The 14710-nt window shown below is 40.7% G+C and overlaps 1 protein-coding gene across 2 annotated transcripts in view; it reads left to right on the top strand.

The window, feature by feature from the left end:
• The window catches only part of OGFOD3 (2-oxoglutarate and iron dependent oxygenase domain containing 3), a 44405-nt gene that overhangs the window by 27225 nt on the left and 2470 nt on the right, over nt 1-14710 (top strand). The window contains exons 7-8 of one of the 2 annotated variants that reach the window (XM_080560714.1): nt 544-667; nt 1887-2038. In XM_080560714.1, the coding sequence (XP_080416840.1) occupies nt 544-667; nt 1887-1990 (228 nt within the window). In that variant the 3' untranslated portion in view covers nt 1991-2038. The remainder of the gene's footprint in view (nt 1-543; nt 668-1886; nt 2039-14710) is intronic. The other variant, XM_080560713.1, reaches the window with a different exon arrangement.

The following is a 14710-nucleotide window of genomic DNA, read 5'->3' as shown; positions in this document are numbered from 1 at the left end:
TTACCATGAAGTTTCTGCTTGCTAGCTGGTGAAAGAGTAAAAGGTGAGGTTTCCAGAAACCTCAAACTGTGATTAGCTAAGAGATATGGTTAATTTCTCACAGACTGGTTTTGGTTCTTATCAGCATTATGGTGAAATCTGATTTTGAAATAATATAAATAAATCTGAGCATTTCCATATATTTGATTTGATGCAAAGGCGTAACTTCTGACACCGTGTTTTTTGCCAGCTGTTCAGTAGAGATAGGATGACAAAGATCAATAAAAACATTTCTTTAGTTTTGCAAACCGTAATAATAGAAATAATACAGGTAAAATACTAGTCGTGTAAAATATGTATGTAGTCTGTGTAGAAACAGTATAGACTAAAAAACATGTATAATTTCTATAGCAATGTTCTCATTTTTTTAGTGACCCTTTTATTAAATATGTGACAACTGGAAAATTAGAAAGCCAATCAGTTCTATCTGCTTAATTGCTTATATTCTGCAAAGATGAGAGCAGAATGTTGTAAAGTTTTAGTAATTGTTGACTTCACTCCTAGGTGACTTACGGCTCTTTTGACTATACTTCACTGCTGTATCTCTCTGACTATGCTGAAGATTTTGGTGGTGGACGGTTTGTGTTTATGGATGAAGGTTCCAACAAGACGATAGAGCCCCGAGCAGGTAAGAGTCTTGATTTGCTTGCATGAAGCAGGCCAAACTGTGCCCATTATTATCTGGGTGGGCTGGCTGATACAGTGGGAGTTGGTATTTTGTGTCAGTAGTAATTGTGGAATAATATAGTTCTCTGTCTCTTGTTATTCAGATTGATTAGGTAGAAAGTAAAGATTAAAACTGCTAAGATGAAATAGTTCAAATATGTGGAGTTAAGCTGCATAAAGTGGCTTCTTTGAAAGCTGTAGCATTTAGAACTGCAATCCAGTTATAGAATCAAAGAATCATTCAGGTTGGAAAATACCTCCAAGATCATCTAGTCCAACCTTTAACTTAGCACTAAAATCCACCACTAAATCATGCTACAAAGTTCTACATCTGCACGTTTCTTAAGACCTCCAGGGATGGTGACTCAACCACTGCCCTGGCAGCCTGTTCCCATGCAGCACAACCCTCCCAGTAAAGAAATTTCTCCTGATATCCAACCTAAACCTTCCCTGGCACAACTTGAGGCCATTTCCTTATCCCTTGGTGCTTGGGAGAAGAGCCTGATCCCCACCTTGCTACAACCTCTTTTAAGGTCATTGTAAAGCACAATAAGCTCTCTCCCATGCCTTCTTTTCTCCAAGCTAAGCAACCCCAGGTCTCTCAGCTGCTCCTCATAAGGCTTGTTCTCTAGACCCTTCACCAGCTTCGTTGCCCTTCTTTGGACACAAAGACAGGTTTAGCAGGCTAGAATGCATCTAGAGTCAAGATAACTGTGTGAACACTCTGAGTACAGCAAATCCACACTAAAAAATCCACACTAAAGCAACTTATTTTACACCTTCTGGCCAGAAGTTTCTTTGCTGTTCGTGGTGTGGCTCAATACCCTGCAACTGCTGTGGGCCAGGTGTGAAGGTGATGGATAACCACTGTGCTGCTGATGTGCAGAACCATGATGAACCGTGGTAACTTGGTTATGAGTCTGTACGTGCTTTTAGTAAATTTGATGAAGATAAGAATTCTGATGGCTGTCACAGATGCTGACCTTTTTAAAAAGAAAAAAAAACCCTTAAGGATGGCTTAAGATTTTTCTGATAAGTGGATTATTTGAAACTGGAATTACTTTGGGCAATATGCTTAGGAAGAAAGTGCTCAGGCTCAACTCATCTGTCTGTCAGGTTAGGGAGCTTACAGCAGTGTACCTCAACCTTTTATAATGCAAGACCAATCACATTTTTTGCAGGGAATATCAAGGACAGCTTCATATTCCTATGGACTTTTTTTTTTTTAAGAGAAAAAAGATGGAAATGTTCTTATTTGAAGACAGCATCAGTGTTTGTCTGCTGACAGGCATTACCTCAGCCTGAACTGGTTTTTTACTATGGTGGCCTGCAAGTAGGTTGTGTGGTGTTGTTTTGTTTTTTTTCTTGTATGTCTTATAAATCATAGTGATCTACTCGCCAGCTGTAACAATGGCTTAGATAAACTCTGAGATTATCTGTGTTCTGGGTTTGATATCAAGAATTGTATGTTTGATTATTTTAGCTTTTGTGGTTGAAAATAAATGCCGAACTGAAAGTATTGTGATTTGCAAAATACTGCCACCAGTATTTTGAAAGGAAGTAAATTAAACTAGGTCATTTCCAGATGCAATTCTGAAATGAACATGTTGGTATTAGAGCTGTAAAATAAGAATTGAATTCTGGATAGCTGAGAGGGCAGCTGTCTCCTTGCACAGCACTGGGGCAATCAGTCTGATGGCTGTATGCAGCATTCCCCTGACTTGATTTCAAAGTCTGCAGCTGTGAAATTGCTTCAATTCAGCCCCATCCATTTAATTTTCCGGCTGTGCTGCAAGGTGTTTGCTCTTTGTCAGTCCTGGGGAAGAATGGGGAGCAGATGAGGCGGAAGTACAGAGAGGAAAGATTTTTAACAGCACCTGATTCTGGCCATTCCCTTTCACAGTTCTTTTTATTAACAGTATCTGTGAAATGCAGCTGATTAAACACAACTTTTAAAGTAAAACAATGCAAAGCTTGTGAAGAACAGCCTTTTTGGGAGATGAAATGTGCTATGTGTGCAAAACAGAAAATGAAGTTTAGTGCCAGTTACACCTTTCTTCCACAGTCCTCTGTCCAAACACAGTTTCCAGGGGTCCCACGATAGTGTCACTACCTATTGTGCTATCTAAATAATTACTGAAATCTTGTGAGAAGTGGAGAATATGTTTAGAAGTAAAGCACCATGTGAAGGCAATTCTGCTTCATTTTCCTCGTGCTGATAAAAATGCCACTTGTGAGAGAATGAGAACAAGGGAATGACCCCAGGGTGTTTTCTGTTGCTGGTACAAGTTGATCTATTTTTCATGTTCAGTGTGTTCCTTTGTGGTACTTTGTTTTCCTTTTCCCCCCTTCTTTTTTGTGTTTTCACTTTACGTTTCTTTTGATCCTTTGCTTTTCTTATCAGTCCAACTTTTTAAACCATGTGTCAATAAGCTTTTATGCTTCTCATTTAGGATGATTCAGGCTTCTTTAGAGTTGACTGTTGTGATCACTGGTTTAGTTCCAGTGCCTGGCAGCCAATTTACCTTCTCCATAACAGTACTGAAATTAAATTCTCAGATCTGGCATTTCTTATTGTCTCAGAATTGCTTTGTATTTTGGGAATCTGGTGCTATGTGCTAAAATGAGCACATTCCTTTCTGTGCAAGCAGTAATTTATTAAAAAGTCAGATTCTACAACAGGAAACAAAAGGACATTGTTACTGATGTGGCAGAGCAGGAAGGCAGTCATCTGAAATACAAAAAAATATAATCTTAAAAAACAAACAAACAAACAAAAACATTGTGAATTTCCCTGTTTTTTGGGACTGCTACCTGGGCAAATTTTTTCTGCTGTTTCAAATGCTTTCAGTCTTAACCCAGTCAGATTGGGACAGGGAAGACTTTTATATAAACAGGAGTGGAGCCTAATTTTAAAACATTTATCACTTTTCTAAGTATGCCACTTGTAAATTGTGTAAGAAGTACCTAAGTCCTGTTTGCACATATTCAAATGAGTGAGGGTGTTCTTAAGGCTATCATTCGTACCATGGTCTATAATATTGGTTTGTTTAATAATTAACACATCTAGCTCTAAGAGGGAATTAAATTCATTAGTCTGGATGCTCTCGAGACTTTTTTTTTCCTTTTAATGGACATGAACAAGTCACCACTGTTATGCCAATTGATGTGTACAGAGCCTTGGCTAATCTTTAAACAAATTTGGAGTTAAGGGACACATCTCTGAAGCCTATCTGGGCACAAGGGAAGTGTGTGTGTGTCTTGCCTGAAGTTGGGGCCTCTGTCTGCTGCAACAAACTCACTGTACCAAGAATAAGAATCCTCTGCTCCAAGTAAAATACTGTTTTGAAAGGAAAAGCTTTTTTTTGAATAAAGAAACAGTTCTGAAGTCATATCTGTTGCTTGTAAATGCCTCTGGTAATCCAATTTCCAAAAATGAATTGGCAAAATGGCAACGCATTGTCATTTTGTTTTCATCCTTTGCACCAGGGGTAGCTCTCCTCAAAAGAAGAAATTTTGCACATGGAGAACAAGGAGGTGATTGGTGACAGCCGGCATGGCTTCACTAAGGACAGGTCGTGCCTGACAAATCTGGTGGCCTTCTACGGTGGGGTTACAGCACTGGTGGACAGGGGAAGAGCAACTGACATCCTCTACCTGGACTTCTGCAAGGCATTTGACACTGTCCCCCATGATATCCTTGTCTCTAAATTGGACAGATACGGATTTGAGGGGTAGACCACTCAGTGGGTTAGGAATTGGCTGGATGGTTGCACTCAGATTTGCTGTCAACAGCTCAATGTCCAGGGGGAGACCAGTGATGAGTGGTGTTCCTCAGGGGTCAGGATTGGGACCGGTGCTGTTTGACATCTTTGATGACAGGGACAGTGGGATCGAGTGTGCCCTCAGCACGTTTGCTGATGACACCGAGCTGTGTGGTGTGGTCAACATGCAGAAGGAATGCCATCCAGAGGGACCTTGACTGGCCTGAGAGGTGGGCCTGTGCGACCCTCTTGAGGTTCAACAAGGCCAGCTGCAAGGCCCTGCACCTGGATTGGGGCAATGCCAAGCACAATCACAGGCTGGGTAGTGAATGGATCAAGAGCAGCCACGATGAGAAGGACCTGGGGGTGCTGGTTGATGAGAAGCTCGACATGAGCTGGCAATGTGTGCCTGCAGCACAGAAAGCCAGCTGTACCCTGGGCTGCAGCAAAAGAAGCGTGGGCAGCAGGGAGAGGAGGGGGTTGTCCCCCTCTGCTCTGCTCTCGTGAGACCCCACCTGGGGTGTGCGTTCAGCTCTGGGGTCCCCTGCACAAGAAGGACACAGAAGTATTAAAATGAGTCCAGAGGAGGCCACAAGGATGTTCAAGGGGCTGGAGCCCCATTCCTATGAAGACAGGCTGAGAGAGTTAGGGTTGTTCAGCCTGGAGAAGAGAAGGCTCTGGGGAGGCTTTAGAGCAGCCTTCCAGTGCCTAAGGGGGGCTGTAGGAAAGCTGGGGAGGGACTCTTTATCAGGGGGTGCGGTGACAGGACAAGGGGTAACAGCTTCCAACTAAAAGAGGGTAGGTTTAGATTAGGTATAAGGAAGAAATTTACTCAGAGGGCGGTGAGACACTGGCACAGGCTGCCCAGAGAAGCTGTGGCTGCCCCATCCCTGGAGGTGTTTAAGACCAGGCTGGATGGGGCTTTGGGCAACCTGTGCTGGTGGGAGGTGTCCCTGCCCATGGAATTAAATGAGCTTTAAGGTCCCTGCCAACCCAACCCATTCCATGATTCTATGAAACAGAGCAACTGTTAGAATGAGGTTCTTCAAAACAAAGGCCATGGCCCTTTCATCATTAACTTTCTTTGTCTGGCCTGCGATTTGTTGCAGTAAGCTTCAATAGATACAGTTAGATTAAGTATAAATGACAGACAATAAGGCATTCCTTTTTTAATGTTAAAATCAGTATACTTTATACTGCTATGAAGTTTGCCAGTGTAAAACATATTTAAAATTTCATTATTTTGGAGAGTCTTGTTTGAATTTGGGTACTGGCAATATTACAGAGAGGTCACACGCTTCATTTTATAAGTGTAGATGAAACCCTGCAGCTGGAATGAAATATCTGTACTAGTTGTGTGTTCTGTATTTGCATGTACACTTCTTGGTTTTAAGGTCAGCTTTGTTGCGCTTTCAACTCACAAAGGAGTTTGTTCTTTATACCAGTTGTTTTTTATATAAGGGCAGATGGAAAGGTCACAATCTCTGGAAGAAAATAATCAGTGATGCAAAATTAATTATGTGTGTTGGTTCGTGTGACATGTTACTTTTCTGTTTCATTTGTGAATATCAAACTTAGCATATTTTTATAGTTGGCAGAGCAAAGTGTCTTTCTGCAAGTGTAAAAATATTTGAGATGAAGGTATGAGCCATTTGGGAACCTGTGAGGTTGGATTATTCTTCATTTAGAATGGAAAAAAGTGTGCACTCAAAGCCTGATTGTTCAGATTTTCTGTTTAATCTTTATTTTTCTGTGCTCTTTGAAAAAAAAAACCAAAAAACAAAAAAACAAAACAACCCGCATCATCAGTTTGGAGGAATTCACTACTAAAGGCTGTGGGAATGCTGCATATTAACAGAGTTCAATGACATAGTAAGAATATATATATATATTCCAGACTTGGAGGTCTCACGACAACGTAACACAGTTTTTACACCTTGTATTAAAAGCATTTCTTCAGTAATTATTTAGTAATCCATTTTGTGTTATGGAACAGCTGGTTTTTCACTGAGTGTAGGTACTCTTTCTCCACACTTAACCTGGATAATGCTGATTTAATCTAGATGAAGATGGTCTTCTGGCATTCCTAGCTTTAGTTTTGCTCCAATCAGCAGAACTGGATCACATCTTGATGACAAATCAGTAACAGCTGAAAGCTGAGTGATTTAAAAACAAAGCAAGAATACCCCACAAGTAGCTGTCAGTCCTAGAGGAAGATAAATGGAGCAGGCATTAGCAGCTGCAGTAATATCCAGCTACGCAAAGCTCATGGGTTAAAGGAGGGGGCACTTTAGTGATTTACAACACCAATCATGAATTGCACTTGGGATGGGTAAGACAATTACAGAGAAATGGTAGAAAAAGGAGGACCTGTTGCAGCTGTGACAAAAATATGTTGAAACAGGCGCATACAGGAGCTAAAGAGCTCCTCGTTTCTATGTCGAGCTCAGAAGATTTTCTTTTGCTTTCTGTTCTGTTCCTCACAGAAGGTTAGCTTTCTTCCAGACTCTGGTTTTGTGTTCCAGACATGCATGGTGACAGGTTTCTGATGTCATTAAAATAAATAGTCTTTTAATTGGGCACTTAAATCAGCAGTACCTGGGAGGCTCAGATCAGACCTGCGCTTCCCATACTGCTTATGACTTACCCTCAACTACATGTTGTACTTTGTACAAAGTATCTGTATTATTGAGGATAGTAATGGTCATTTTAATTGGGCCATTGAAAGGATTGAGGTGTGCAAGGGGGTTGGGGAGTGCTAACCTGATGTGTTAGTGCTTTACGGGGCATTGCAGAGCATTGTCACTGTGGTGAATTGGTCTCTGAGGCTTTTTCCTGGTATAAAACAGTTATTAATGAGCACGTGTAGTATGCATCTTGTTTGCTTGTCATTCCTTAATGCATTTCTACAGGACTTCAGTTTTCATATTGCACATGCAGGCTGATACTTTAGAAACTTGATTGGATGCTGCTAAACAAATATGCAGCAAAGTTGAAGGTATAAAGAAGGAACAGAGGAAAATCAACTTCAACCAGTTACTTGATGAAATTCAGGTAATGTAACAGGTGAAGTAAAATAAAATGCAAAATGAACTCTTTCAGATGTGTTACACTGTATAGATCAGTAATGATGTTTCCATTCTTGGTTCCTGCGCTTTGTGAGTTTTAATGTCACAAACAATAGGCGTATGGGAACAGGTTGCCCAGGGCAATAGTAGAATCACCGTCCTTGGAGGTGTTTAAGGAAAGGATAAGTGTGGTACTTAGGGACATGGTTTAGTGGGCAATATTGATGGTAGGTGGACGATTGGGCTAGATGATCTTAGAGGTCATAACCTTGGATCTTAGAGGTGATAACCCTGTTCTTCTCCTTTAGCTGTAGGGAGAAGAAAAGGAGCCAAAAGGCCTGGGTGGCAGTAAGGGTGAAGAGGGGAGAGCAGGGTTATGCAGTTTTTATTTCTAAAAACTTCACTGGATTGTCACACTTTCAAATGTAATGTACAGAGCAGAAACTCCTGTTGTTTTGAGCAACCAACTGTGCTGGTGGAATAGAAGCAGGCAGGGATTCTCTTGAAATCTAAAAATGCTTATGTCTCTTTATTTTAATAGGATATTATTTTTAGTAGGGAATAACTTGTTCATTTATTTTCTTTAAAAAGTGTAATTTGGAAGTTTTCAACCCAGGTGATTATGAATTTAAAGTAGAAGCAAGTACTTCTAAAAGTATTAATAATACTTCAGCAAATTACAAGCCAGCTATAAAAAGTTCTCAGTGATAATCATTGATTTTATTCATAACAGCAAGTAATTGCTAAAAAAAATCTGGGGCAATTTTGCATCTAGGCTTCGTTAGATGCCCGTTGTGTTTTAATTTCTTTTTAGGACCTATTCACCTTTACACTTCTGTGCGTGGCATACTTTTCACCTGTGTATGCGGGGAACTTGTTTAGAGAAGCTTGTGCACTCTCTTCTGCTGTAAAGGTTGGCACAACATCCAGACTCAAGTCTTCAAAACAGTAGATATAAACTTGGTTTATATCTGGGATGAAATCCAGATCAGCAGTGTAGTGGTGTGCAGGTAGGTAGGATGCACACACCAGCTGCTCTTTTACCCAGCTGGCAGCTTTCAGCACTGCCTTCAGAAAGGTTTCCCCCATTTAACACGCAATAGACAGCATTACCAGATGGTGCTGCTGTCACCTGAGGAAGGTACCTGGCACACTTTGGACTGGGAAAACCCTGGAACCAGAGCTATGACAGAAGTGTGACCTGTCCCTTTTATCTCAAGTCAGATCATGCTCAGGTGCTGTCATTCCACTTTACTTTCATAAGGCTTAGGTAAAGACTTGCTTAAAGGTTTCCCCTTTCAACAATATATTTATAATAATTGAATAAGTATATCCATTAAGTAAATTTTATTGTGTGATTACAAAAAATAGAAGTTTTTTTTTGCCTAGTGATACGGTGTTTGAGGGGTGGGAGGAGAGGCTTTATGTAAGGATGAATTAGCAGTGAATCCTAAACAGCTGACAGGGATGAGAAGACAATTATGTGTGCTGTCTCCCAGACAGTGCTTCTGTCTTGATGTCATTCAGCAGACAAAACACAATTTTCTTACTTTCTAGAGTAATACTCAGAACTGGTAAAGCAGCCAGTCAAAGCTGTCAGCGCATAAGATGAAAGATGCTGAGTAGACCTGTAGTGCCAAATAAACTGTTCCTGCTTCCCTTTCATCTGGCAGAAGAGTTGCTTCATTTCCTTCTGAGCAGCTGCCCAGTTTCTCCATGTGTCCAGCTGCTCTGGACGGTGGTTGGAGGTGAGACCTTCTACATCGCCCAGCCCCGCTCTGTCCCAGGCAGCAGGCAGTGGCAGCCCCTGTCCTTCCCTGGCGTCCAGCCCCTGTTCGGGCAGACCAGAGGAGAAGGGTGAGGGGACACTTAGCGCGCCCTTAACTTGCTTGCATGATTAAGTGTGGGTCAAGACAGTCCAACACCTGGTTTGCAGTTTCTCCTTGATGTTTGCATGAGCCAAGGAGTTTACGAGGATATTTGGCAGTGAGTTAAAGTAGAAGGGCTAAAATGATGCTGCCAAGAAAGCAAAAGTGGCAGTCTCACGTGAAGGATGGGAGCACAAAGGGGGTGGGAATCTGGTGGCAACAACAGGTAGGCTGCAGAAAGCGATTGCCAAAGTTGGTATTAATGTGAATGGCCTATGCCATGTAAAATCAGAATGATCTGGTGTTGGAGTGGAGATCATTTGGTCACAGCTTCCTGCTCAGCAGTTGATCACAGGAGCCGCAAGGGTAGCAAAATGTACGTCTGAGACACGTGGTCGGGAAGTGCCATATCTAAGGTGTGCTGAGTAACTTGTGCTATTAATGCTACGCTTACATGTGCTGATAAGATGACCCTGAGCAACCTGACACAACTCGGATATCATTTAGAAGTTGGCCCTGATTTGAGAAAGGGATTTGACCAGAAGTCCTCCCCAGATCTCTTCCCATCTAAATTACGCAGTGAATCTATAATTCTATATGCAGTGAATGTAATTCTGTTTGCAGTGAATCTATAGTAAGAGGCATAATAACGTAGTGTGTGGTTGTTTTTTCTTTTTTCCTTATGAGCATTGTGGTATGTTAACATTTGTATGGTTCTCGGTCTTTTTATGTATTCTCTACTTTTTTTATAATTTAGTCTTACGCACCTTACCATTTTTTCTCTTGCCAGAATAAGAACAACAGAGGATACTCTATACTACTTGTAAAGCAAAAGAACGAGTGTTAATTGCAAAGTATTGTACTGGTGTTTACTAATTAATTTTTGCAGTAACACTGTTAGAATGTGTCACTGTTTTCTTCATTTTAGAGACAAGGAAACAGATGAGAGATTAAGTGGTTTGATCAAAGTCACAGTATAAGTCAAGGACATAGTTGTCAATGAAAATTGTTTTCTTTTTATATTCTCCCAGTCTATATTGCCTTCCAGTACTGAGGTTAGGTAGAATATTGCAGGCAGTTTGCTTGTGGAAGTGCAACTGAATGTTAAAATTCAACAGGGATAAAATCTCCTGAGAGCAAGCCTTATGGGAATACTGTGATGTTATAGCTGGAAGAGTAATTAAATGGGACATCATTGCTTTATGGTGAAATAGGTGTTGCTTTTGTTGCTTAAGTATTTTTCATGAAAATAATAGTGTTACTTTATCAGAATTAGGGTCACATACAGCTCAGTACTGAATCTTGTGACTGGCACTTGTACGTCTTCAGAAATAACAGTTCCTGTGGATCAGTGCAAAAATCGCTTCTCAAAAAATCAAGAGAACAAGGGGTTACCTCTAATATGATTAAGGTCTTGCTCCTGTATTTTCTTTCCTGTTTTTCACATCACAAGCTTTTCTGAGCCTGATGGCATTTAAGACCTTGACTTGTGTCAGTGACACTGAAGACCAGGCTCAGTTCTGATGGATGCAGTGGTGCTGAGCTTGTTAGCAATTCCTCGTCCTAGATCAGAGTGGCACGTATGAGTGCGTTGGCACGTGAGCTTTCCATGATAGCTTTTCTTTGATCTCCAATACAATTTATCCTTTGCTTACTTTTGTAAATATTAAAAACTTCCGTGAATGTTTAAGGCTCACAGAAGAAGGACTGAGAAGCAGCTGCACCTGGGGAGCTAGCACAGAAGCAGAGCTGGAGCAGTGGCTGTGAACTGGAAGGGGAAGCGCCTGTGTCACAGTAACACTTTGTCCCATCTGCAAGGAGAACAGCTCATCAGCTAAGCCTTTACTGTACCAAACTCCATCTTGAAGCATGCTTTCATAGAATCATAGAGAAAACATGGAAGGGAAGAGAAAACTGGCTGTAGATTCAGGTATTCTTAGATCTAGCTTGTTGCCAAATAGAGATCAAAGGTAAGGATTGATTGATTACTTCTGTTCCTATAGAGATCAGAGGGCTATGGGCAAACTAATTATTTAGAAACAGGCTCCTGTTGGTATTCTGGTTACCACAAATCATTCCAATTCTTTGTCCTCTTTGTTTTTCTCTTATAGTAAGAAAGGTGAGAACAAGTGCATTTGTGTGGGAGAACTTCCTCTACTCCCTTGTTGCAGAAAGAAAATTTAGCTCCTCTGTAGGAACTAGGCTAGGGCTCTCCATCCTGCTGCTATATAGGCTGATGGGAGTCTTGAAGGCATTTGGAAACAGCTGTAAAGGAGTTTTAAGTGTTTGGCAGTGGCCAGAAAAGAGGAAAGATCATTTAAAGAAGTGCCTTCAGAAATGTCAGTGTTCTTTTAATCTGATATGGGAGTTGTATGCCCAAGTGTTAAAAGCACTAAATGCTCCAATGTGCTGCACTAATTGCCATGGCATGCTGTGTCTGATTTATATCTCATTAAATGGAAAGTGGAGGTGTGAAGGAGATGGACCGTATATGTGGGAGAGCAGCCCACGGTTCTTGTAACTGCTGGGTCTAAAACTCATCCCACAGGCTGAGGTTAAAGCATCGCGAAGCTAAACAGGCGATGGAGTTCTTGTCATCTTGCAGCGATTGGGGAAAATGTGAGTTAAATGCTTATGTTCAGGATGAAATACTCTTGAGTAATCTTGGTGGGAAAAAGAATTCCTTTGTTATCACCATGGGCATCACTCCTAACCCAAGGACACCTCCATTCCAATCTTCATCCTTCAGGACCCGGCTCAGAGACCGGTGTCTTAAAGCTTAGAAACAAGGACCTCAAAACGGGAGATGATCCCTCTCCTGTTTCTTCCATTCCCCAGGAGTTCATCCCTTAAGAACCAGCAATAACATACTTTCTCTTTTTTGGTTAGGTAATATCATACTATGAAGCGGTGTTGAATAGTAGCCTGTGATCTCAAAAAAGCTTACATTTTAAAACCAAGTGTTCATAAATCAACCCCAAATTTATGTGGCAGGAAGCAGTTGTCAAGATTTCATTACTGGAAAGAGAAAAGCATGTTGGAAAGAATCTGCAAGACAGTCAGAAGAGAGGAGACAAAAATGAAAAGACATATTTGAGGCCATTGTCAATTCAAATAACGAAAGAAAAGAACAAAGGAAGCAGGATTAGAATTTTCGCATGCTTTACCCAGAGCTTTTGTCACTCAAAAATGTTTCACCGGGAAATTGCACCTGCCTACGCATTTTTGGTTTGCAATGAGTAGTTGCATAGCCATTCTTTGGCATCTGTAATACAATGCTGATCTTTTGTGAAGCTCAGCATTCACTCTGTTGCTTACTCAAGAGTGTGGAGAGCTCAGTGGACCTGCCATGTGCGTGCCTTTCTCTTCTTTCAAAATGAGAGAAATCCTAGCGTGGCTACCACAATTGTGTCAGCATGTAATGCTTTTTTTTATATAAAGTTTGCGCTTTAAGTGCTTTGAATGCAGTCTCACAGCTAAAAACAGACCCACATCACGTATGGCACTAATAACTTGCTAACATGGTTCATGGTTTAGAATTTTCGGGCTTAAAATCTCAAACTCAAAATTGATTAAAAAACAATTGCTAGAACCGAGGACAGATGATAGCCTAGGATTAGGTATGTACTTTTCTAAGCACCTTGCTTAGTTCTGACCCGCTTTTTTTTTGTGTAGTAATTTAACTTTTTAAGTGGTTTCTGTATACTGTGTATTGAAGGAAGATTCTGAAATGTCTAGTCTCAGCGTGTTTGAAAGGCCAGTAAATCATCCTGTTCTGTAATGGTGCACCTTTATCTTATCTCGTGTCTTTCTCCAGATATCTCTGAATAATGATGCTACTGTATATTCCTTAAAGGTTTTATCAGGTGGGATGGGAATTAATGTTCTTTGCCTTTTCTGTGAACAGTTCTACTATTGAGAATAGCGTACTGTGGAGAGACTGTACTTTCATTTCAAAATTTTGCAATGGAAATGATTTTAAAAGAAATTCTTCCCAAGTGAGGAAAAAGTATCTTCAGAAATGGACTGTAGGCTTGTTTGGTGGCACGGAGACCCCCCTCTGGCAGTTGTGGGACCAGATACATAAGGAGTTATAAAATACAATATATCTGAAGACATATTTATTCAAGAAGAAAATGAAAACATTCTGTATAGCCAAATAATCCATTTTAGCTGGCTTAAACAGTACGCTGAAACTTGTCTAATTCTGAATTGCTAATATTTCTTATAAGAGATCAAACAAAAATGCTTGGAAATAAGTTTAAGGCAAAACTTTGGGTGAGTAGGTGAGGGACTTAATAATGAAGTAGTTGAATGACATTCAAATACTATTTAAGAAAGTAAAAACAAAACAAAAAAACACATTTTCAGGATAAAGGGAGTTTGTATGAAATCCTCAAGAGTTCTGTTAATTGTAGCACTCAGAGGATATGAGAACCTTGCCTTCGTTTAGAGTCTCTCATCCAGAAGACCAGGACACCAAGGTGTGCATGAGCTTTGCATACAAATAAATTTATTTTTTACATATATTTATAGCTTTATCCATTATTGATGTGCAGCCAGTGGCACAGAAGAGTATGATATATGACTTCATATTTCTGCTTGGCAGCTAGGAGCGATTCCTAGGAAAGATTAAATGTGAACTGCAAGTGAATATGGAAGGGACTCAGAGGCTACCCAAGCTCTGTGAGGCCAGTCTAGGTTTGTTCAGCTTTCTCGTGTGCTGCAGAAGGATATGCAAGCAAAATAACTTCTGGATCTTTAGTTAGAAGAGGATGCTAGCTGTGTAGCTTGTGCCTGTTCCTGCAGTGTATCATACAAAGGTTGGAATAGTTTGTCTTGTTTTTGTGTGGTTTTTAACTGGGCATTTAAGTGTTTCGTTTGGCCTGGTGGTCCCAGGCAGAGTCAGATTGTCTGTGTGAGTTCCTTGAGATAAGAGTTTAACAAACTTTAATCTGCATTGGGATAAAACAGCTGTGCATATGAGTATTACTGGCTTTTCAGGAAATTCGAGTGGTCCTATGGAGTTGCTTCAGTTCCAAGTTACTTGCTAAACATTAAACTGCTATGTTCTCAAAACGGTTAAATAATGTGGAAGTGTAGAGTGCTCCAGTCTGCTATTTGGTTAAGTGGGATGTTAGTATACCTCTGCTAGCATCCCCAAAGTAACTGGCTTTTACCTTGAAGCAACCCAAGGCCTGGAGAGCCCCGAGGCAGGTTGGTGGTGGTGGTACCCAAAACTTAAACGGGATGAAACACAGGGGTAAGCGTTTGCATCTGTAAAACAATTTCCAAGCCTATGTAT

This window comes from Anser brachyrhynchus (assembly GCF_964034855.1).
Source record: "Anser brachyrhynchus genome assembly, chromosome: 18".
Taxonomy (NCBI): domain Eukaryota; kingdom Metazoa; phylum Chordata; class Aves; order Anseriformes; family Anatidae; genus Anser; species Anser brachyrhynchus.
Note: the sequence above shows the minus strand (reverse complement) of the source record. Positions and strands in the feature narration are given on the sequence as shown.